The sequence below is a fragment of the Abramis brama genome (assembly GCF_963993115.1).
Source record: "Abramis brama genome assembly, chromosome: 4".
Classification (NCBI taxonomy): Eukaryota; Metazoa; Chordata; class Actinopteri; order Cypriniformes; family Leuciscidae; genus Abramis; species Abramis brama.
Genome location: NC_139966.1, coordinates 52,999,939 through 53,026,156, shown reverse-complemented (window position 1 = coordinate 53,026,156; position 26,218 = coordinate 52,999,939). Strand labels below are relative to the sequence as shown.

Below are 26,218 nucleotides of genomic sequence, written 5' to 3'. Positions count from 1 at the left end.
AGTGAAATTCCTCTTTAGATGGCATAAGATTAACTGACCAAAAAAAAAAAAACCCAAAAAATCTCTCAAATAAAGAAAAATTATATCTTTAGCACTGAAATTTCACAACACAAGTAATTAAACAATCCACAAAATCTGTTAGGAAATTCAGATCAGCACATGCTGGGAAAGAAATGACTGGAGCACAGCAGTAAACCTGATGACAACGTCTTCAAAGGAAAGACCCACATACGGGCACGAATGAATGGAGAGAAAAAACAAGAGAAAGCCATATGACAGTGTGAGCCACCTCTGACCGAGTGCAAACAAGTGTACAAACATGATGAGCATCCATCGCCCAGGCATCAGCTCATCCTTCCTTTCCTAGTCCAATATTTTTCTTTTTATCCCTTCGATCTCTTCGTCCTCTGATGCTTACTTTTCCTTGGGCTATGAAAGAGGAGCAATTGATCGCGTATCAATGCACAGACGCACGCACACACACGCAGAGTGACAATTCGTTCGATTTGTTCATTTTTATTCATCCAAATATGGAAGAGATGAAAACCCTCTGCACATCTAACAGAACCGTCATATTAGGCCTAATGCCACACACAGTTAATGCTGAAGAGCTGTAAAAACACATGGGAATAAATTATCGCCAGAAGGAATGTTAATAAATTATAGTGGGGAACATGTGGATCAAAGTGCAACGTATTCTTGTTATGCAAAAGCGAACTTTGCGCGCACGACAAGTCTTTGATATTCGGAGGAGGGACATTAACGGCACGCTTTAGAAGAACTTTTAAATATTTGACCTTAAACACTTCAAACTACTGTAAAAGTCCACACTGCTTTAGTAAAGGACCGTTTGCTTGAAAACACACTCACAGTTTTACACGTTTACAGTAAATCGAACAATAAAGAAGATGTAAAAAAGTGGAGAACACAGGAAAATATTCTGACTTTTTTTTTTTGCTCTATTTTTTAACATCACATTCCTGTTTAGGGCAAATTTATTTCTTCCAGTGTATGGCCCCCAGGTTCAAAAGAGCAACATATAACAACAGAGCAGTTAGGAAAAAAGTAGGATGAGAGACTGAGACTCGGATAAAGAGAGAGAGAGAGAGAGAAAGAAGTGGTAAAGACCCTGAACAAACTTGTTTGCACCATAGCACTGTTTCCTCTGTAACTTTCAAGAGTGGATCCAGAGCAAAAGAAAAAAATATTCCCCCCCCCCCCCCCCCCCGAGTCAGAGGTCCATTGAGGCTACAAGGTTACAATGTTCCTTAAATAAGTGCCAGCCAAATGAGGAGAAAGCTTGGCTTCCATGACCATAAGTACATGCGATTGTCACGCCGATTCAAGTGCAACACAAGAGTCAAGTTCAGAAAAAGAGTTCAAACGTCTGTGTCAGTGAGGCAGAATGCCACTATTTTATGTCTGAGGGTGGCACACGGCACAAAAATGGGTGGAAATATCCTTGGGAATATCCAAATTAGCGTCTCTCGCTCGCTCTATATACACTACGCAGCATCTGTATACGCTCAAGAAAGGGACCCTGAATGACAGAAGGTGGCGATGGGCGGGGTCTCGGTTCAATCATGAGCTCCTGGGATTGGGCAAGTCGAAAACGATGGGTGCGTTCATAGGCTGGAAGTTCACCGTGCACGCAGAGGCGTTAACAAACGTGGTGGTTCCATCTGTCATCATACCGTAACCTAGCTCACACAAACATAAAGGACAGAGATATTACCATCGCTTTAGTTGAAAAACGTCATGTACGTGATGCTGTAGCGAAAATATATGTTTAAATACAGGTAAAAGGTGAAAACCGATGTTAATAAAATCAAAAACCAGGATGAAAGTGTTAATGATAAGTACAAATAACCATGCAGTGTGCGTGAGGGATGAATACTTTTAAGATTTTAACCACTAAGACATTGCAAACAGCAAAAAATGACACATAACAGTAAGTAAACAGCTGCCATTTTTATGTTATGGCACAGAAATTATGCAAAAATATGGCAGAGCCAAACACAGACATGCAAAGCACAACACACAAGCTTACACAAATGTATAATGCGATCGCATTGCCCTCTATGAGATTATTTCCTCTATTTATTATGAATATGAATGTGAACTAGTTCTTGCTGTAGTGCTGTCAGAAGGCAAAGCAGCATGGGACAGACTCTGCCTTGCTAACCCCAAAACAGGGCGGACTGACGTGGCAGCATGAACAGGATCACAGGGCTGTGTGGATTTTCATGCATGTGATTTATAGACAGTTGGGAACATCATCATCTGATGTGATTACCTTCATGAATGTGTCCAAATACATGTAGTTTGGGCTGAACTCTCCTCTGGACGGTGTTCAATAGCTCCATACAGCCAACACGTTGCATCTTCCTGGGCACCCAGTCCAAGAAACCTACAAAAAAAGGAGTTTAATTACTAATATGAAGATCACAAGTCAAAGAAAATCACAGATGACAGAAATATATGATGTTGGTTTAATTTGTTTCAGTTATGCTTTTGGAGTTAAAGCAGGACAAATGCCAGACATACCTTGTTACCAAGTTAGGGAAGGGAATCTTATCGAACTTAACAACTGTGGTTCTGATTCAACTTAGTGGTTTGGGTTGCTTAATGATGTTTTATTCATTTTGAAGAAGAAATTTGACTTGTTTTTTGCCATAATCTTGCACGTCAGAGGTGCTAATTTAAGAACTCTACCAGGGTAAAGTCTTGACTCACTGAATGTTAATTAGATGAAGTGACTGGATGCTCTAGAAATGTTACAAATATGATTAATATTCATGAGCTAAGCCTTAGCCATAGTAGGATTAGTAAATACACATCCAGGATTTTGATTTTCCTTTCACAATTAATTGGTTGAGTCCAAAAATGTTACACATCCAGAACCAATAACAAAAACAAACATGAAGTTTACAGGTTCTTGATTCCCAAACCTACACCAAGTATAGAGCGAGTACAATGAATTCTTTAAGTTTTTGACTTCAATAAAGGCATTTGACATTCTTATGTCCATCTGTATTGTTTTTATATGCAAACAAAAATTCATTTTTGTGAAGAGACTTAAGCTGCATCTGAAATTTAATACATTCCTACTATGTGAAAAACAGCACGCCAACATAGTATGTCCGAATTATAGTATTCAAAAAACAGTAGGCGAAAAAGTACCCGGATGACCAACAACTTCAGCCGAGACTCTGAAGTACGCATTTGATGGACACTTTACTATCCCATGAGGCCACGGGAGAGGATTTGTGAATCGTGGTGAAGCGATGAAACTGGTCGCGAAGTAAGTTTCAAACTATGTAGTATCTACTATACAGTTTGTGATATCGGATGCAGAGTTACTGTATATATACACGAATTGACTGGATCCAAGGTGATCATTAAAGACTATAAACTTGATTTTACACACATAGTCTGATGTCTCTACATACATAATGCACAGACTTACTGTGAATCTTCAGAGACCTCATTTGAGGCTAATGATAAACACCCACATCTGCACGAATGTATAGTGAGACACGTCTTTACCATGAGAATTACACATTGTCACATTCTCAAAGCCCAAAAGCTTAGTGTTTTAAACCGCAGCTGTCTTTATGCACAAGCTACCATTCTCCGTACATATGACTGTGTGTGTGAGGGTTTTATTATGTGCGAAGGGATTTGCTGCACTGCGAACAGCGTCTCAGCGTTTGCATGCTTTAGCAGCCTGCTGTAGCAACTCCATCTGCCAAAGCCTCAAAGCAAAAGACTGTGTGTGCGCAAGGATGAAGACAACATAATGGGAAATAACCATCAACGCATGCTTTGTGTGTGTGTATTTGTGTGTGATTTAGGTCTTACCCAGAGGAGGGCAGTGTGTGAGAAGAATATCTGTGGAATCTGGGATCTGATTCCACTTCTCCAGCAGAGCTTGTCCTCGCGGTAGATTAAAACCCCAGCCGTAGTACCATGGCTGCCTGAAAACATAAAGAAAGAAGAAAAAAAAAACACAGTTAAAGCCTGCTGATGTGACCATGACCATCTATCTTCACTTGTGCTTCACTGATCTTTTACCCAGACTGCCCAATCACTGATGAAGGTAAGATGACATTTCAATGTATGGTGAATGTATCTGTGAGATATCTTAGGTTTATGATGGAAAATCCCCAAATCTCAAATAGCAATCACTTTGAAATGACTGTCACATCTTTTACTAAATGTAATAGAGAAAATAGTTTAAATAGAAGTGAAAAAGAAAACAAAACAGGAGACAAATTTAGCTGTGGTGGGAGTTACAGGTATGAGGCCGGATAAGATTATATCCTCATCTTTTCTTCCCCCCATCACTTCCTGTCATCTCTGCTGTTGACTGTCCAAAAAAGCAGGGGCGTGAGGACGATTTGAAAAGCTTGGCTCATGAATATTAATTAGGTGATGTAACGCTCGCCTAGTAGTCCAAAATGATCGAAAAGGCTGGTAAGTGGGCGCTTCACATAGAGGATTACCATTTGTGCATTTGATCAGTCCACTGCCAATGCACTTGATTGGCAGAGGCTTCTCCTTGGTCTTTAAGTCATTTAAACATAACAAAGAAAACACTTAAAATTAGGGCTGTCAACAATGTTTTAATTTAGATTAATTCGATGAATTAATACATTTAATATAAATGTATTCATTATTAAACAGCTCATTTAAAATATTAAATTCATTAAAATAATTTAATATTGAATAGTGATTAATATTTGTATGCCTGTATGCATATTACAGGTCACACACACATGCCAGACATATCTTGTTATGCACATATATGCACTTTAGATTAGGGTTCGATTCTCACTATGAACTAACTATTAACTATGTATTTTGCCTCAATAAACTCCTAATTACTGCTTATTAATAGTTAGTAAGGTAATAGTTAAGTTTAGGTATTGTGTAGGATTAAGGGATGTAGAATATGGTCATGCAGAATAAGGCATTAATATGTGCTTAATAAGTAATAAACAGCCAATATCCTAGTAATAGGCATTCTCATAAGCAACCAGTTAATAGTGACAATTGGACCCTAAACTAAAGTGTTACCATTTATATTTGTGTATGTGTGAGAGAGAGAGAAATGGGGAAGGATCAGAAAGACAGGAAGAGAGAGAGAGAGGTAGAGAACAGGTAGAGAGAGACTGTGTGTAAGGACAGAGAGGGGGGTTGATGGTTTTGCCTATGCCCCATCACTTTGATTGCAGATGCACCAAGCTTGAGTGACGGTATAGAAATTAACATGTCACTAACAATCTGTCCCCAGATCCATCTTCCTCTGCTGTGGCGGATTTGCACAGTATGTGAGTATGTTGAAAGACTCTGAGAGTGTGTGTGTGTGTGTGTGTGAGAGAGAGAGTTTACACATGAAGCTTCCCTTGCCTCTACGTGGATTTTGTAATTTATAGAGAGCAGTCACTTGAAACATTTACTTTTATAGCTGGCTGACGCATCGGTGTCCTGCGCTGCAAACAAACACACACACACACACACACACACACACATGCAAACACAGACACAGACTCTTTGAGGAGCTATCTAGATCAGCTCTGGGTTCTATCATCTTAAGAAGGTCAAGAGGAAAGAAGGGGCTCATGGGAAAGCAAATGCTATTTTCATTTGATTTCAACTGATTAATATTCAAATCACTTCTATCATCAGAGTCTAAACATTTATGATCAAACATCCGAAGGCACATGGACGCAGTCTGATTAATTCACATCTCTAATCTTAAAACATTTAAAATGGCCTTTGCATATTGATGGTGCTATTTAAATATTCATTTCCATCTTTACACGGACGTCTCAATTACACTGGATCGAGAAAGTACTCATTATTGGTGTCCCAAACAGCTTTTCTAACTAAGTAGAGGGAGATTAATAAACAGAAAGAACATGGGAGAGAGAGAGAGAGAGAGAGAGGGTTGCATGTGAACACAGAAAGGGAAAGAGAAAGGGAAACACTTTGAAAACTGCTTTAAAATACAAGCATGATTCAATCATGAAATTCAAAAACTCTGGCTCAGTTTAATGAAGATTATTTCAAGCCAGAAGTTCAGACGTACACGTGTAATTCCTTAAAACGTGACACGGCAGAGCCAGTGATGTACTAAACCATCAGGGTATTTATCAGTTATTGTCGGATGTTTTTTCATTTGTCAAGGTGAGTAAGAAGCAGAGACAGCTGTTTGCTTTCATGCCTTTACTCCCATGATGCCACACCAGCACAAAGGAAAAAAATAAATACTTTGCAAACTAGGTTTTAGGATTTTATAAAGCAAATTTAAGGGGTGTTTGTCCACGTAAAACATCACCACAATGCTAAGGTGTTGCTATTTGGTTGCTATAAGGTGTTCTGAGTGCTGCTAGTGTATGTCGATAGGTTGTTGCCAAGTCAAAAGGGGGTTTTGCACCAGGTAGATACAGGAACTCGGTTATAGGAACGCCACCAGGACAGTCCACTCCACCGAGAGCTAAATTAAGCCGACAGTGAGCGACGTCATTTAAGCATGACATTTAACAACGTCAGCAACTGGAGGACGGAGGACGGCGTGATCGGTTGAGAAGTGTCCGGGTGTCGGTCCATCTATCGCTGTTTTCCATGTTTGTGGAGTAAATATATGTAAACTGAGTTAACAAAAGGCGGGTGACGGTGTTTCGTACGGCATGTGTATTGGCCAATCAACATACACGTATGTCACTGGTAGTTCCTGTTCCTGTTTCCCCCAAAAGGCATTCCTATAACTAAAATCGATCCCAGTTCCTGCAGTGTGAACACTCCAAAAAAACGGGTATTTTCGGCCACAGGCATAGGAACTATGAAAATCATTCCTCTGGTGAGAAAGCCCGTCGTAGATTAATCACTCACCAATCAGAACTAATCAAATAGTTGGACTAGAACTGCCATGTTGTTAATGTCTTTTTAAAGTAAGTCTATTTAAAGTAAGAGAAAGGTCTGGGTCAAATCAGTGAGTGTGTCTGCATGCAAAACCTCTCTTGGCCAAATGATATCAGTGCAGTTTTGCCATAAATCTTTAAAACGCAAGGCTGGAGGGAAAAGGCTGTTAGGCCTTTTTTGCTGCTAGTAAGGTGACGCACTTTGAGTGGAAAGATAAAATGTGTACGAAAATTGGGGAGAAATAGATGGAGAATGCGAAGCAGAAATATGAAGTGTCATTCACAGGTCAGTAAAGTTCGTCCTAACAGCCCTTTTTACATCAAGCGCATACACAAGACTGGAGCCTACAAGGCAGCTGCCTTCTAAGGGTACATTTACACATCAACGACGTACTAAAAACAGAAATGTTCTTCCTTTGTGTTTTTCACAAAAAGACGACAAAGTTGTCAAAACGATCCCCGTTCACGCGGATCCGCAAAAACGACTAAAAATGCTGTATTCTGATGCCAGGCCAGTAGATGGCGATGTTACTTTGTAAAGAAACACCTATAGACTGAACAACACGTAATACGCATGTGCAAGACGTCACAGTTTTCACACATTTGAATGTTTGTAGTTTAAATGTAGATGATAGCGGTATCATTTTCAGAAACGTGCATTCTGAATCCAATTATCAAAAAATTTGCATTTTCAGGCCCCCAAAACGCTGTTTTTGTGTAAATGAACAGTCAAAACACATAAAAGGTTTTCCGTTGTGTAAAGGTGACATCCTGACTATCATGGTGGAACCTCATAAGTGAACGCTTTGAAACACTCCTGTGTTCTCACACTTTCTGAATAATGAATTTTCATATTTTTGAAAATATTTTTAGAGCTTTCTTTTAGCTAAAGAAATACAACTAAAGTAAAAAATATACCACAGAACTTTTCCATGATTTGATCAATTTCCATGGCTTTTCCAGGCACGGAAAACACACTTTTGAAAGCTTTTCTAGGATGGTGGGAACTCTGTTTCTCCATAAGCAGCAACTCAGCAAGCTGTACAAAGAGCACTTTGCATGGGAGTTTAAAGCTTCATTCACTTAGCTTGTAGCAATGCATTCTGGGATTGTCCTATGCACAAAGAATACACATGATTCTGCCTTAGTATTTGGCTAACATAAGGTATATCTTAGGAAGCGGCTTAATTAAGATGCCTACTTTGTGAAACAAACTTCAAGATGAAAGCGCTCCTACAGTATGTTCCTCAATAGGCAGCTCACTAGATTTTGGAACATAGCAATGCATAACTAGACGTGTGCACATATACGCAGGCACATACAAGCTATCTTCAAATGAGGAGAGCTTCTGTTCAACATCCTCACCTGTGGCTGCTGTAATTACAGATGCTGGTGGTTGCCTGATGCTAATTACAGAAGAGATGTACACATTCTCTGTGTGTGTTTAAGATACTGTATGTGCATGGCACAGAAGCAGGTATGAAAGTGAATAATTAGTAATGCGATGTTTCTGACAATGACCCAATTGTGTGTATGAAGGAGAAGAGGTTAGGAATCTACAGGGATAAGCTGTTACATCTCTGAAGAGTTAAGTGGCAATATCAGACAGCCTCTTGACAGTGCACACACACACACACACACACACACATACATAACCTCATTAAGAGAGCGTGTTTCAATTAATAGCTTGCAGGTCACAACAGTCCACTGAGATATGCTAGCACATAAGAAGTGCTGTTAACATCAAACATGTGCTCACTTGCACACTAGCACGATGAATGAACAATAATAAAACTTTTCATGACATGCTATTCCCGAAATGGCTTATCGAACAAGTGAAACAAAAAAAAGTGAAATAAAAACAAACAAACAAACAAACAAACATTAATCTATGATATCTCTATAATGATTTTATCAGTGAAATAAAAAAAACGAAGAAATATAAAATTCACACACACAAGAAAAACAATGTAGGTCGGGACTTGATTTTATCGATTGGTTGTTAAATAAACAAAATAAAATAAAATAAAATAATATGGATTAATGTGTTTTTATTTTATTTTATCATAGAGAATAAAAAACTAAGAAACATAAATCCACACATATAAGAAAAACAATGTAGGTCGGCTATTGAAAATAAAATAAAATAAGTAATTAAAATTAAATAAATAATAATAATAATAAAATTTGTAAGTCACATGCAACATAAAATAAGCTGTGAATTTTCCATTTCATGTCGACTTTAAAAATTCAACAAGAGGGTTTTACTGAAAAGCTAAAGCATAGCATGCCGTGGAAGCGTACACATATCAAACAAAAAAAACTATACAAAAAAAAAATCTGAACTAACTAGTTGACCTCACGAATCAACTAAAGCACTAGTTGATCACTGTGACCCATCTCTGAGCCAGTGTTGTATATTTAGTACAGTGTGCTGTGTTGTGTAGTGTTGTATATTTAGTACAGTGTGCTGTGTTGTGTAGTTGTATTTCAGGCAGGGTTGCACATTTAGTACAGTGTTGCTGCATTTTTCAAGCCGTGTGTATATTTAGCACAATGTGCTGTGTTGTTTTGTTCTGAACTACAGGGCCGGCTGGACTTTGATGTTTAATCTGAGAGAAGCAAGCGGTCCATTCACGCGGGGCTCCAGTCCGAGCGGCACAGCAGGAGAGACACACACTCCACAGAACGACAGAAAGGGAGAAAAACCCTGGAAGGCAGAGTATATCAGTCTCTGACAATAAAGGGATTAGCCCAGGCTTGAGCTGATATGAGTGTGTATCTGTTTATGTTTCTGTCAGACATCGCTGCACACATGCTCTGCACAACTCCACTGTTTGCCTGATTCCCCCACTCGGTCTCTGGGTTAACATGTGATAAATATGAGACATTTGGTCCCCAGCATGACTAATGCAACACCCAGCATGCAAAAGTGAAACCAAGACTGCTGGCCATGACATATACACACATTCACACACACACACACACACACACGCACACACACACACACACACACACACACACACACACACAGTGATTAGCATGTTTAGATTCAGTACCTGATAATGTGGAATTTATAAAAAAAAAATATAAAAGAAAATTTTTATTAAGATAAATAAAAATGAAAATGAAATGAAAATAAAATATATAGCTGGTGGAGAAACTGGAAATTCAAACTGACATCGATCGAATGAACACCACAGCTCAATGTGAGCATGTGTGTTAACCACTAGGCCACGGTTTCCACCAACAATTAAGCACTAATGATAGTCTTAAGTATAAATTGAGGGGTGGATAATGAATTTGGACCCTGGGAGAACGTTTCTGGTCCATTGCATCCGATCCGGACAGTCCGAGAACCAGCAGTAACAAACCCATCTGTGCAATGAGACATCTGCCCACACAGCTCGACACCTCTCTCAAACTTACACACACACACACACACTCGCACTGGCCTGGGCACACGGCAGACTTCAGAACAGCTGTGTGGACTCACACTCATCAACAGGAACATTCACAGCACTGATTAACATAACGAGCCAAGAGCAGGGACACACACAGAAGTGTTTGATAGCCGATGCAGTGCTTTAAAGGAATGGATTGAGCATGAAAATGAAAATTCTTCCATCATTTACTCGCCCTCATGTTGTTCCAAACCCGTATGACTTTCTTACAGTATGTGGAATATATAAGGAGAATCTCATTAGCACATTAGCATATTCAGATTTGTCGCATGACATGTACATCATGCCAAATTTGAATCTGCTCGAAATCCTTTTGTGTCCCACGGAAGAAAGCAAGTCGTACAGTTTTGATTGATGTGGATGTGAGTAAATGATGGGCAGACTTTTCCTTTAAAGTCTGCCCATATTTCTTAAAAGCAGTTCTTAAACGTCCGTGGTTGCATGAATAAGGACCTCTGCGTCTGCAAAGCTACATTCGGCATTCCTTTTGAAAAATCAGGCTTAATAAATGCTTACTGAAAGAAAAAATCCTCAATGGACAACATCTGCAGAGAAGCTCTCATCTTGCAATGGTGTGTATGTGTGTCCGCATAGAAGACGAAGATGCTCAATTGCAAGAAATACCCAATTAAACTTCTCATTTATATTATAAAAGACAAGTAAACTTAAACTTTACAGAAGAATCCCCATGGCCCTTCACAAAGAAGAGTAGAATAGGAATGAGAGACACACAAAAAAAGGAGATGTAGAGTAGAAGAGATGACAAAATTAATCGAAAGAAAGAAAAGCAGTCTTCATAGAGTTCTTGCAATAATACACACAAAAACAAAAGCTCACACTGTCTTGGTTTTGTCTGCTTAAGCACCCTGCGTTTTTTGCATTGTCGTTTTTATTACAAACACTCTGGACATCGTGGACAGAGAAAACAGTCGGAAATATACCTGCATCAGAACCTGCACAAACACTACTGGAATTTTTAGCTAATCTAATCTTAGCTGATCTTAAAATACTCTGCTGCAACCGACCAATCAGAATCAAGAATTCCAGAGAGCCTACCACAGTCAAATATTTGTGCATAAGCACTGCTAAACTGTACGACTGACCATATTCCTCCTACAAAGCTATGCCAGTTTCATGTTTCTGGTATCACTCTGTGCGTCTGTGGTCAATATCTGAATCAATACATCATGTACATTCGTTTATTTGGCAAGTAGCCGTGTAATAAGTGGGATAATGTGTAATTCAGCCAATCATTACAGCAAAATAAAGCCAAAATAAATAAATAGGTAAATAATTTGAAGACTTTGATACGTGGGTATTAGGGTCATACCCCTGCTGATCACCATTTTGTAACAATTTTATAACTCTACAGTACATATACAATTACTATACTCTATGAGTGTTATTACATTGCCATAAACATTTTTGCTCCAATTATAAGAGGGTATTAATTAATAAGTGGGTTTTATTCATTCTAAATGCTGTGGAATTATCATCAAAATTAGAGGTAATATTTAACATGTAACAGATGCATAGACATTAGCTTGAAAATAACCTAGAATATTTCTTTAATAATGATTTTTAATCACAACCTTTTTATAAAGCATTGTAAACATCTTTACTGAATCTTTTGATAAAACTAAAGACACACTGAACAGTATCCTTAAGCAAATCTGAATGTTTGCGCAATAGGCCTTTAAACTACAAAGCGCACAGCGTCTGGAGATACTTCACTGAACGATTACTTCTGTTTCTTGCGTCGGGTCCCTTGGCTTTGTCTCTCGTCCTTCTTCCGGGAGGATTTTAGGAGCGCTGAGAGATATGTGTGACTCAAACACACACGTGCATGCAGTGCTAATGAGCTCCCTCTGGAAGCCCTCAAACACTCTGTCATACGTTAGAATTGCGTTGGCAATACGTTAGGTTGTGTGTTAGCAGTTTGTATATGGTGTCGGAACGGTGGAGAGGACGAAGGGAGAGGAGAGAGCGGGATAGAAATGGAGAGAGTTTAAAAAAGGATGAGTGAGTTGATAGGGGAAATATCAAGGCTGTTTGTGTGTGTTTGTTTGAGTGAGAGAGAGAGATGAGCCGTCGCCAGGCCCCTCTAGTCTGAACTGTGAGGAGCAGGTGCAGGACAGCAGCATCAGTGTGTGTGTGTGTGTGTGTGTGTGTCTATGCAAATGTGTGTCAGTGACCACTTGTGTGTGTGTGAGATGAGGCTGTCATATATATTGGCATGGAGCGATGCAAAGCTATAGCCTACTGGACAATGAACACACACACATAAACACACACACAAGGTGAGCCTGTCAGGTCATAGAAACTTGCTCCTGCTGTGTTAATGCACTTTGGGTTGGCTTACCAGCAAAGCCTTCAGCGTTTACACACAGATACAGTTTCAGCTTGACTTTCTGCTTCAACTTGCCCATCTGAAACTTTCTGTGAGATTTTAGCTCCATGAGTATCCATTTAAATATCGTTTCAATGAAAATGCAATGCATTTTTTAAAAGCAGAGGCTATTTACTCTGACTCCGCCCACTGACGTCTGGTTGGGCCAGACAATCTTACCGAAGACACTGGATTGTCAATAATGTAGGGGTAGTTTAGATTTTTTTTTTTACTACTACCTTTTCCCATCACATATCAGATCAGAAAGGCATTTATTTTCAATAAAAATGAAGAAAATATTCAAAAAGTGGAAATAAAGTGTCTAACACGTGTTAATAATGAAATGTTTATCGTTTACAGGGTTAGGGGTAGGTATAGGGAGGGCTTTATTGTCCCAATAAGGCAGAATCCATTTAATAAGTAATGGATTAAATACAAGTAAATCATTCACACTATGTTATTATTGCATACCATTTAATGTACAACAACATTGAAGTCCAAATAGTATCTGCCACCATTTATAACTATAAATAGCATAACTTATTGCAAAGAAAATACTGCTATTTTTACATAGTGTAAATACTATCCATCACTACAATCTAGTGTAAATAGCCACTGCCTTTTTTAAATGTTATTTACAAAAAAATTGGTCACTTAATATAAGGTGTCTTTAACTATGTACATTTAAATTCATCATTTGATACAATGCACTTATTGTGCACATACACTGAAAAAAATGATTTGTTGAATTTAATAAAAAAAAAATGTATGGTAAGTGGTTGCACACAATTGATTTTAGCTACATTTAAACAAATGCATTAAGTTGAACTTAATCAATTTTAGTTCAACTTAATGCATTTGTTTAAATGTAGCTAAAATCAATTGTGTGCAACCACTTACCATCATTTTTTTTTATATTAAATTCATTTTTTTCAGTGTACATGTTTTTACATTGTACTTATAATTTAAAAAAAAAATACCTGCATATAATTACATCCATAATTACACTGTTGACCCTTCCCTTAAGCCACCCTTAAACCTGCCCATACCACCAAACCTGTCCCTAAACGTACCCGTATCCCTCCTCAATAGCAGCAAAAGTGTTTTGCAATACAATATGAACACAATAAGTACATTGCATTTATTTTTTTATGTAACTACATAGTAGTTAAAGACACCTAATATAAAGTATGACCAAAAATATAATACAATTCCAATGCTTTTTTTTTTTAAATGAGGATCATAAAAATTGTTAATACAGCTGTGATGCATTTTTTAAAGTTTTGTAGATACCCCTCATACCCCAGATGATCATATTTGTGTGAATGTGCATCTGTGTGAGGGAATAAAATTTCTCCATCTCTTATTGCTGGCAGAAATACTCGTAAAGTTTTGCCACATGGTACCACATTTCCTTCCTCCGCAGCTGTGCGAAGGAAATAAACAGCCAGTACAGAATAGAGAGCAAAAAGAGGTGTAATGAACAGGAAAGGGAGTTAAAACGTAGAAACTGAGGTAGAGTAGCAGAGGAAACGCAGAAGTGGTTGTCTGGGATTGTGGCGGTGTTTCTAAAAATCAGCATCTAATTCCGCCTGTGAAACTGCTGGACATTTTTTTCCTCCCTCTTCCCTCTCTTTCCCACAGAGTGATAGTTGCCTTAGCAACCGTGGCAAATCTTCCTTTTCTCAAACAGATGTCCCATTTAGTTGGAAATTAGAATGTGTAAAAACCCAGGAGACTCAAATTATTTCCAAGTTCTCCGGGAGGAGGGAGACGGAGAAGAAAAGAGGAGCGTAGAAAAGAAAGGAGTGGCGAGGGATGGAGAGAAAAAGAGGAAAAGGGAGGGAGAGGGTTACATATCCTCCTCCTCAGGAAGTGTGAAAGTGTGTTGATTAGCCATCGCTGTGGGGCAGCTAATTCTGACGCCCGACCAACACTGAAGAGGCAGCAGACGGAAAAAGACACAAGAAAGGGAGGACAGGATGAATACAGGATGGGTATGAACCATTGTATGGTCCGTCTTTCTCTTAATACGGTGTATAATTTATTCTCCGAATCTTTTTTTTTTTTCAATTTACTTCTGATACGACTGATAAAGCGGGTGAAGTCATGGAGAAGGACGGAGATAAAGAGTAGCATCTCGCCTGTTTTGCAGGTAAACAGATTCAGCGTTTATGAGAATGTAAAGAAATTCCCCCGAGCCGTGTGTGCTCACATATGTGCGAAGACACAAGCCCGGTGTGAGCGAGGAGTTTTCGCCTTGGAGACCAATTTACAGGTAACATCCAGCCAAGACATGAAGCCCCACATTCTGCTTTTAATAAAAAAAAGCTTTCTTTTCTATCGTTTTCCCAGACAGAATGATTGACACATAGATAACAGGCTGAAAAGACTGGCGCGTTGGAATATCTGGCCCTTGATTCGTGTCAACGTCCCCCATGCAATGCTTTCAAGTCTATGGAGCATTAAACTACAGCTTACCTATTGGAGCAATGCCATTTTTTTTGCTTTTTTTTTTAAGGGTAAATCGCTGACATTTCAAAGCACTGTCAATGATTATGCACATAATTTGGTGGTATCAGGGTCATAAATTGCCCTAGATATTTAAAATGTGAAAAAAAAAGAAGTAATTATTTTTTAACTGTGATCTATATACATATCAATATATTATAATTTTATATATTGTTATAGCCATTACGATATTTTATTCTATGGCCATCTAGTTACAGGTTTTGACCCTTTCAATATTTGACAAAAAAACATAAATAGACAACAAACAGATTTATACTGTAAGAAAAAACCCTCATAAGGTCCATAGTGTTCATTTTATTTATTTAACAAAAATGGACAACAAACTGGGTGTTATGAGTCATCTAGGGAAAATTTCGCATACATTTCTGACACTGACCGATATACCATTATGTTGGTGACCATTTAATTAATAAATTCAATTGAATTACTTGCACAACAAATGGACAACAAACTGGGCATTACGTGTAAGAATAAAATATTACATAATGAATGTAATGAGTAAAAAAAAAAAACAGTACCAGTACCATTAAATTTCCAATTCTGCTCTTTTTCTGTCCGAAGCTGAAATATATTTGATCTTTTTCCTACTCTTTCACTATTACCACTGTCACACTTCCCGCTTTCTTGCTATCTGGCAGCCTCACAAAAGCCCATAACGCCCAAGTTTGGAAGTTGAAGCACAAGACATGAGCCATGTGAAAAGGCCTTTAAGAAGAAAAAAATAATAATCCAAAGCAGATGGAAACAGACAAGGTCGAACAACTTCTCTGAGTTAAGAGCGGCTAACTCAAGTGTGTGAGCGTGCGTGAGAGGTCTACATGACAGGACTGGGCCGTTCAGACACCCCCTCTCCCTCAGGCATCTCAGATGTTAATTGAGGAGGTCCTCCAGTGGCCAGCCCTACATAGCCGAAGCGGTGAGCTCTTTTCCCCGTAGGGAGACACGACTGATACTGTACTAATCTCTCCTCTCTTCTCAAATCATTCTCCACATCAGCCGCCACTTTAATTAATTCACACAGACGTGCTGACAAGGTCAAGCAGTTAAACGCACTGTTTTATATATATATATCCACCACCACATCGTCCTCTCGATCATTAGGCTCAGTTCCTCCTCTCCTCCTTTTTAATCTTTCGCTTCGTCCAAATGAAGGGCTGTTCATTAGTGGCTTGTGCCGTGTCCCCTTCATCAGTGAAGAGGAGTCATCAAAACAGGAGAGGCAGGTACACCAGAAGAGAAAACACGCATCCTCTCTGTCTTTCACTTTACTTTCTTTCTCTTTTTTTTTTGTTTTGATGAGCTTCTTTAATTGGGCCACTACAGAGGAGAAGCAAATCCTCAATAATTAAAAAATCTAATTACGGAGTCTTTTGCATCTCTGGCAATAATTATTCCTTGTGGAGTCACTGGATAGTGAACATTTCTTCTATTTTCATTTCAGTTTTACAAGGGGAAAAGTCTGCTCGCTCCTTAATGCTTTATCCCCTCCTCTTTTCAGTCTCTTTTCATCCTCCTCCTCCTCCCCCCTTGCATCTTTCTCAGGAGAAACTTTTTGATGGCTGTCACTGATCTTAATAAAACCGCTTACACACCCACAAACAGTACATACACACACATACTGTATGAGGTGAGCAGTAGTAACTTCAGTAACTTTATATCATGTTAAAAGTAAATGGTATTCCGTAATCTTTGATAGAAATTCATGAATTATTTTAAAAATAAAAATAAAACTATAAACTTTTATGTATACATACTTATTACATACTACATAATCCAATATATTACACTACTTTTGTTTAATCCAGTGAACTAAATACTTAAATACCTGTTAATGACCATTTCTCCCCTTTTGACTTTGTAATTTTGCATTACTCCACGTTACTCCATAAAATATAGCATGAAACCGGGCACATGCCGTCATGCAAACCTACATATATACTGTATGTTGGCAGCCAGGTGTTCAAGAACATCTGTCTTTGCTTATGAACGCCCTGCTGTGTTGTGCTGCCTCTTAGAGCAGGAGAACAAGACTGACTGAAAGTGATTGACAAAAATCTGTTACAATTAATCTCCTTTGTGGTGCTCTTGTAGGAGATGCAAGTTTTAGACCAGCTTGAGTCGTTGGCTGATCCTGTTCCACACCTTTACATCATTTTCACTACTACACTAACACTGTCAAGGCGTAGTTGAAAAATTAAAATGAAATAAAATCCTCTAGACCTCGAGACATGAGTTTCGAGAGACTTTTTTTCCCAGTAGAAAAATAAACAAGTCTTACTTTCATGATCTTAAGAGATGCAATTTGCAATTTTTCTCTTCTAAGTAGCCCTGCAGTGTTACAAATTAATTTTACAGAACAAATACAGATCCAGTATGAATTTAATTCCATTTTTCAATTATGCGTCAAAAAAAAAAAAACTGCACGAATACATAAATGTTGTTCAAAATAGTTTTAGATAAAGTATAGCATGACATACTGCAGGAAACTGCTGCCACTGCTTATAAACTATTAAAATAAAAGAGCAAAAAGGCCAAAAATTTCACTTTTCACTTTGTACAGTTTGCGCATACAAAGGCAAAGCCAAAACCTTTTAATCTCCTGAGTTTAAATGCACTTTTCCCGATTATCTTCTACCTGCTCTTACTGCCGGTGCATAAACATTCAGCTATCAGCTTTCCACCCCCCCGCAGGGCACACAGGATGTGTTTGTGTTCACCAAGCATCACTGTATGCATAACTGTCCATATGAGCGCATATACATGGGAAAGTTTAAGCTCCGTGCGAGTGTGTTTAGCTGAGAGCGATATGTGCAGTGGGTCCTACACAATTGTTTGTGCTTCACGCTCTTCTGAAAGGGACAGCCATCCTTAATACTTCATCCACCCACACCAGCTCACACACACGCACACAAATAGGCACAAACACACCACGCGTCTCTGCATTTGCAGATCTGCGGATGACAAATGACTTGTAAACTTGCATTAGCGTCAGTAGAACAGAAAAACACGCCACATGTTTCCCCCATGCAGGTCTTTTCATTCCAGAATCACCGTATGACAAATAGTCAGGATTTAGGAAAGAATGCAGCGTGCCAAGATCTCATTTAGCCCGGTAGAGGAGAGTGAGCATGTGTGTGAAAGCACGCAGATTACGAGTTGGGATGTGCAACATCGACTAGTCAATTATAGAGGTTGACTAGTCTCTCATGTTTTCTTATTTATTATCATTTCTATTGAGGAATTTTAGTGATTTTAAGTATTAAATCTGCACGGAACAACCCTCTTGGAGGGTTTAAACCACGAGTTATTGTCATTCTAAACCTCGATTTTAACCCTGGGTAAAGGAACGCTTCACACTTGTAATTTAGAAGCGGAGTTAGCACCACCTTTTACCTGAGGTTAGCAGCACTTTTGCGGCGTCAACCCAGCATTGCGGTGCCAAACGTGTGCAGTGTGAAATGATATGTGTTAGAATGTTACAACGAAACCAGTCGCGTGTCTCATATTCACATGCTTTGGACAGTCACAGAAAACACAACGCATTGTATAAATAGTAGTGTCAGCGTTTGAAGGGAAAACTGTTAAAATGGTGACAGAAAACATGACAATTGCAGTTAAGAAGAGGCTGTTTCGTTCTTCCATTCAGGAAAAACTAGAAAGCAGTCGGCAATATATAATAAGATAATGTGCAAAGCTAGAACCTTTATACAGGTTGCATGCCTAGTTTGTCCAATCAATGACACTGACACAGCAAATAAAAAAGTTAACCCAGGATTTAGTGTGAAACGAAATGACATCTTCAATACCCGGAGTAATTTTTAACCCCACATTATGAGCATTCTTGTGAAATGTGAAGCAAGATAACCCAGGATACCATTTACCCAGGGTTTGGAATGATCCAGGGTCCAACTATTTCAAGTGTGAAAAGCTTTTAGGAGAGATAAAGAACACGATTAAAAGAACCTTTTTTTTTACTACATAGTAGTTATTTATACAAATGTAAGGCAGGATAGTCTATTGTAAGTTTTTTTTAAATCCACTTTACATTAAAAACAAAGAGCAGGTACAAATGAGCATGATGCTTCTGCTGAAGATCTCTGTTTCATTCTGTTTTGCTGCAGTTGTTTTTGGTAACAGCCCCAGCACTTTCTCAAAAAAAGGTACACTTTTGCACCATATCTAAGGGCGTTTTCACACCTGAAAGTCCGCACCAAAGTTCATGTTTTGATACATTGTATACATTTGGTTAGTATTGGTTTGGTTTCACATTGCAATTATGCGAGCGTACTAAATAACTTTACATGACGTACTTGCGTCCTGTCGTCATCATCTATATGGGCTGAATCTTGACATTGATTGGTTTGTAAACGGACGTGCGTCTGACGTCAGCGTGTTGTCAATTCGGCGGGTAACTTTGACAAGAATGAATGAACAGACGCATATCGTTGCCACTATACTTGTATTATTATGGCATTACTCCCTGCAGCACCAACTATACTCGAGGCTAGTTCAAATTCGCCAAATGAACGTCCTCGTTGTGCGAACATTTTATCGTCGCCGGCAGGACGCAGGACAAATGGGTTTCACACCTGTAATTTTGATTCGGACCAAACTGAAAAGTCCGAAAATCCGGACCAAACAAGGTAGGTGTGAAAGGGCCCTAAGGGTGTATATAGTTCCAATATTCACCAGTTAAGGGTGGATAAGGTACTAAAGGTGTACCTTTACGGGTACTGTCCCAGTGACAAGCTTTTGTTCCCCTAAAGGCCAAAATTTTGCACATTTTACAGTGCAGGTAAACTTAAAAGGCAAAAAAAATAACTTGATCCAGAAGAGAAAAGAGAGATGGAGAGATGAACAAGATGTGATCTGATGGACAACATAAGCTCTTTTCCGAACCTATAGCCTTCTTCTGCCTACATAGACATCTGCCGTCTAAGCTTCTTCCCTGAAACAGAAGCTCAAAAGTGAATTCATTTGGAATAATTTGTTTTTGGTTTTCATTTTTTGTTGTAATTCTCTCTGGGGTTGTCTTTTCTGTGAAGAAGAATACATACAATAATGACAATCTGGCCAAAACGAGGTATCGTAGAAGGCAGCCCAAATACATAACCTACAATTTAAAACAGCCTTGACACTTTATATGTCTTTAAATAGACAGCTTTGGGAACAGAGCAGTAGATGAAGAAGCAGCAAAAGTAGACTCTGTGTAATGCAGTGCTGCACAGATCACAGACAGCCATCGCCCGCAGCAACACAGGACTCGGCCCATAAATCCAGGAGACTTCACCAGAACAAAATCTCCATGGAGATGAGAGTTTTGCAACTGTGCCCCAGTACGGCAGAGTACTTCAACTCTACAGTGACAGGAGGAGACAAATGGATGTAGGACTAGATGGAATGACAGAGAGAGAGAGAGATATGATGATGATAAAAGAGAGAGAGAGAAGCTCAGAGACGCACTTTCTGTCCACCTTCCCCTATGGTGGAATGCTATTACCAGATCTCAGCAGTGCTTATGTTTTTGTAAGTCTGCATGGTGTGAACACACATACACACATACACACAAGCACACTGGCATGAGATGAGGATTTCTGTCGCGACATATCGGAGTGGATTAATACTTGAAGGTTTTAATCTAGCTCATGAGTTCATGACTGTTGTAAACACCATCAACTTGACAAGCCACAAACACATGAATGAATGCTTATTTATCAGCTTTGATGTAAGGGCTTACTGTGATATTTGCAGAAGCCATCTGTCAGTGAACACACCTTAGATGAGCCACACACACACACACACACACACACAGCTATAAAAATGAGAGCATATCATAGACCTCTATTGTTGTACCAAACCAAACCCGTATCACAAAAATAAACCATAAATAAATAAATAAAATAGCTATAATAATAATTATGATAATAACAACAACTATTTTTATTATAACCTTATCTCTTAAAGAAAATGCTTTGCAATGAATAAATTACTATTCTAATTTATTTTTATATGATAAATTATGTTAAACTTTACAAATTATTTATATATTTATATATTCTACATATTATAAATGATTTATTATAATTTAATTACAAACTATAATAATAAATTATTATTTGTAAATGTATTAATATTATCAGACTTCATAATTACCATTAAAATGCATCTTATTTATTCACATTTACTGCTTTTAATATAAACAAATTAAAATTACTAGAGACAAACCCTACATCACTTTTACTCTTATTTACAGAAAACATAATTTATCCCCTATATGAATCTGTTTTTCATTTTAGCGACACCTCCATGTGGTGTCATTGTGTTTACTATTCTTGTAAGGACATTTTTGCTCCTGCAAGTTTAGAAAATACACCCACACACACTATTGTACAGGCCAAATTCATAAAAATTATTTGGCATGCATTTACAATACATCTGCGTTTATACTTAGAATTCAGTGCTTGCAAGTAACAAACACACATAGTTATTCACACACACTGGCACAGAGGTAAATCGCAGGACAATAAGGGGTGGCAAAAGAAGTGTTAACAAGAAAGATAGACCGAAAGAGGGAAGAAGGAGCAAAAAATGAGGAAGACTTGAGGGGGAAGGGACAACACAACAACATATGGTGACAAACACGGTGACAGAAAGACTTGAGAAAGCGTGCGCAAGAGAGAGAGAGAGAGAGACACTCACCACGGTGAGCCGTAGATGCGGAAACCCCTGACGGTAACATCAGAGTCCTGCAGGTAGATGCAGTTGGTGAGCAGGGACTGCACGTTCTCGTAGTTCTCCGGCTTGAGTTTGGAGGCCGAAGGAAAGTAGTAGAAATCCTGCTTTATCAGGTCTGCCATAAACTCCTGATCGAACGTCAGCTCGTGGTTCCCCGCTATAACGATTTTTATCTCGTAGGGCAGAGTGCCTGAGGAAAGAGAAAACAGCTGTCATGATACGGTGCCTTTGTTAGGGTTATGATATTTATTTTATTATTTATCATCCTTCATGCAATGTTGCCATGATTAGCAACTGTGGGGATTCCACCCACGCTTTTTTTACCAACAAATTTCCATAACTTTCCGAGTTCATTTGGTTACTAGATAAGGACTTTTTTGACTCAATTTGAAGACACTGCACTCAAAAGAAACTGTATCCGATCTGAGATAAGAACAACTAGAAAATAAATTTTCTTTATTTTACTGAAGATTGTATTATTTTCCAGCTTTTATTACCATTTTTTAAATTCTCAATTAAATCCTTGTTTTTTAAAAAATATTTACCTGTCATTTTTTTCCATCACTGTGGGAACTCTTTAGCGACAATAATCTATCTGGAGCAAAGTGTCTTGATCAAGGATCAAGCGATTACTCCTTCTATGGTTCAAACCTGCAACCTTTCACTTACAAGCCTTGAACCAATCTTAAACAAATCAGCAGGTCCAGACAAAATGTGCATTTTCTTCATATAATTGAGGGAAAATTTGCAGAAAACTTTCTAAATTGATTTAAACACAGTCAAATGTGTTAAACAGAGCTTAGAGAGACTGCACTTTTATTGGTACCTAAAAGCAGGGTTGAATTAGCCAAAATATTTAATAAATGAGCACATAAGGGGAAGGGGGATGTGTAGCACTGTAAAAGACAGTCGGACTAATACAGAGGAAATCTGCGCTGCTTTCTGTGGGCACAGATGCCACATGGGCCTGCCAATAAGGTGGGCTACATCGTTCTCCTTGAGGTATTAAGTTGGTTGATTTTGGCACTTTCGGCTAGCAGAATGCATTGCAGTAAATCAGAACATGATGCTGGACTCTTAAAGAACTAGTGTTCGGTTCCTCTCTGGAACAATGCAAATTAATATAGCACTTCATAAATCTGACATCAATAAATGCACAAATATTATTACTCCTCGTTCCGTTCCATCTCCATTTTTTCACGGTTCTATAAAATTTTCACCACACCGGGGAGCGAACCTGTCCACGCCTGACAAACACAAAGACAGTCTGTCCCCACAAATCTCCTCTCTCCAAATCGCTCTCCCCGCACCCCTGCGGATCCGAGGCGAAATTACGACAAACATCTGGAAATGTTCCCTTTATTTGAAAAGTGTCATAAAAGAGATGAGATGCGTCAGAAAGTGTAAGGTTTGAGGTGTGACGGAGAGTTCAGTCAGCCTGTGTTTTGACAATTACGCAGCCAAGCGTGTCCCTGAAAAGCGGCAATTAAATTGTGGGCGGGAAGGATGTGGGGGGGTTCTGGTTTTGAGGACCTGCAAAAAAAAAAAAAATTGACAGAGCACACACACACACACACACACACACACACACACACACACACACACACACACGCAGTCCCTCGCACATGCTTATGCTCAAAACGTGTGACTTAACAGCAATTTTCCTGACACTTAACACACACACACAATACTCCATGGCACCTCTCAAAATCTGCGTCCATAAGCACAATTTTACCATCGCTGGGAGATGATCGTAAAAGTAAGACACGGACAAAAATTAAAAGTGAGTTTTATGTGTCCGTGGCAGATGCTTTACAAGAATCAGCACAGGAGTCTTGCAGATTTAAAGCCTCCTTCCAGAGGCAAAGCTCTGACATCTTTCATGTTTGCTCAACAGTTTTGTAATACACGTAATAAAGAGCTATCTTCAAGCTAAGTCGTTTGCTTTACTGTGATCTGATTTGATTTCCAAGCAGATTTTAGAGAGTTCATATCTTCTAATGCATGTCAAACCCTTCATAATACAACATCAATTTTTCAGACACCTGTCAAGACACCCTCTATTATTACAAGGAATACTTCATTCTGATTGGTCTTAGCATTGTACTTCATTTCAGTGGTTCTCAACTGATTTTGCTTCAAGACCCAACCTTATATTCAAATTGGTTTAGCATGCAAAAGCAAGCAAATGTCTTTAAATAAATAAATAAATAGGATCAATTGGAATCAATCAATTGTTGGAATCAATGTAACTACCTTATACCTATAGTAGACACAGAACTTATGCTCAATTAGGGTGTTCACACTTGGCATATTTGGTTCGATTAAAACGAACCTTGGTGCGGTTGTGTGAGCGCTATCATCTGAACCCTGGTGCACACCAAACAAGTGGACCAAGACCCCTGAAAGCATCAGATCTTCGTTTGTGTGTGTGACGGAGGAATTCCTGCCGCTGTTGAGTTCTCTTTAGGTTCGGTATCTTTAGATTCAGTGTTAAAATGCCATTTAAAGTGAATGCTAAGCGGGCCAGGACTAAGGGTGTTGTTCACACTTGTAGTTCGGTTGGCTTGGTTCGTTTGGTCCAGACCAAAAAACAAACAAACAAAAAAAAACATTTAGTCCTGGTCCGCTTGGCATTCATTCGTGCATTTTTATCACCTAAAGGCATAGGGATATGTTCACAACCTGATTGGTCGGCTTTTATGACGTATTGCCTATTTTGAGACGGAACTTACCGAACATCCAAAACAATACTGTGCATGTGCGTAGCCTACATATGATGGTGTGTTGACTAGCTGAGAACTCATGAAGAGCTTATAAAATGTGTAAAAAAGGAATTCCCCCCGTCACACACACAAAAGAAGATCTGCTATGAGGAGATGTAGTTCTGATGCCTGGACCGAGCTGTAATGGGACTATGACAAGAAAAAACTGGTATTCTTGAGCATTCTGTCCTTTTCAGTTGCATTGATTTATTTTCATTTTAGAATTGTTTTTCAATGACATCCATAACCCTGTATTTTGGGATCATGACCCACAGTTCTCCTTCTATTCGTCTATGTTCTCACAACATACAGCCATTTGTTTATGTGTGTCCTCGCATCAAAAAAAAAAAGGAAAAAAAGAAAAATTCCATGTCGTGTTTATGTTGTGCACCATCGGTTTCATGTACATGTGTAGGCACTGCAAAAGTGTGAAAATTTCCCGGTGCATATGTTCATCTACGTGTACTCGTTGCCTTTCTTTTCTCTCCTTCTCGCGCTGCCTTTCTCTCTCATATAGATTCCACAAACGGCCAGACTCCTTCAAAGGCAAAATTACAGAGAGAATCACCATTTTACAATGGAGTCATTCTCTTAGAAACACAAAGCAAAAAAAAAAAAAAAAAAGTCTTTGGAAGCAATCAATCACACAAATACAAAACGCCAGCAAGAGGGAGGATGGAAAAGACGAGCCCAAAGCTTTTGTGATGAGGAGGAGCGGGAAATGGAAAAGAAAAAAGCATGCCGATTTCAGCCCAAAATGCCTAATCCGGACACACGGACGAGTGTGCGCTGCTTGTTGTTATTAGTTTCTATCTTCTTGGGCTCTTTGTCTTTGATTTCAAAAGCACTTTCAAGGCGGCAATAGCTTAAATTTCACTGTGAATCTGACAGACAGCTTCTGTTCTTTTCACTTCAAAAAGAGCGCAATTAAAGTGGATGAATGCAGGCCCGTGCGTGCTCACACAGAGGCAAACGTGCAGCGAGAATAGCATGTTCAACAACTTAAGACACACACACACACACACACACAAGCAGTTGCCATATAAAACGTCTCACTCTTAACATGCCTTGTGAGCTGCAGTATTGATGTGTGTGTGTGTGTGTGTGTGCTCTGGACCATTAAAATAAGGGCTTTAGAGGTGCATAAGCCCAGAGGAAGTGTCCGGATTTGAATGCTATTGTCATCTCTGTTCTGGTGGGTGGTCTTTGGACTTTGATGGAGCAAATCCTCCAACCTCCAAAATTCAGAGCTCATTCAATAGGATTATGGAGCTGTCTCACACTGTGTGTGTGTGTGATGCTGCAGACGTTCTGCGAGACGTTTGCCACCTACGTGATACGTGCACTTTCTTGTAAGTTGGCTGACTGAGAAAGTATCTGCCAACGGCATAACTGTGCATTTTA

General features: G+C 38.9%; 1 protein-coding gene and 2 long non-coding RNA genes across 3 annotated transcripts in view; 2 read left to right on the top strand and 1 right to left on the bottom strand.

Annotated features, from left to right (window-relative positions):
• Positions 1–1,220: 1,220 nt before the first annotated feature.
• mpped1 (metallophosphoesterase domain containing 1) overlaps positions 1,221–26,218 on the bottom strand; it is a 34,959-nt gene continuing 9,961 nt past the window's right edge. The window contains exons 4-7 of the mRNA XM_084111521.1: positions 22,014–22,239; positions 3,865–3,980; positions 2,297–2,410; positions 1,221–1,700 (exon numbers count right to left, since the gene is read on the bottom strand). Of these exons, the coding sequence (XP_083967647.1) occupies positions 1,582–1,700; positions 2,297–2,410; positions 3,865–3,980; positions 22,014–22,239 (575 nt within the window). The 3' untranslated portion in view covers positions 1,221–1,581. The remainder of the gene's footprint in view (positions 1,701–2,296; positions 2,411–3,864; positions 3,981–22,013; positions 22,240–26,218) is intronic.
• Positions 3,967–9,651, top strand: LOC311081111. Its single transcript, XR_014605796.1, has 3 exons — positions 3,967–4,102; positions 5,300–5,336; positions 9,517–9,651. It is a non-coding gene; the product is annotated as an uncharacterized lncRNA (long non-coding RNA).
• On the top strand, positions 14,676–15,339 carry LOC311081531. The gene is made up of 3 exons (XR_014605911.1): positions 14,676–14,779; positions 14,938–15,060; positions 15,138–15,339. It is a non-coding gene; the product is annotated as an uncharacterized lncRNA (long non-coding RNA).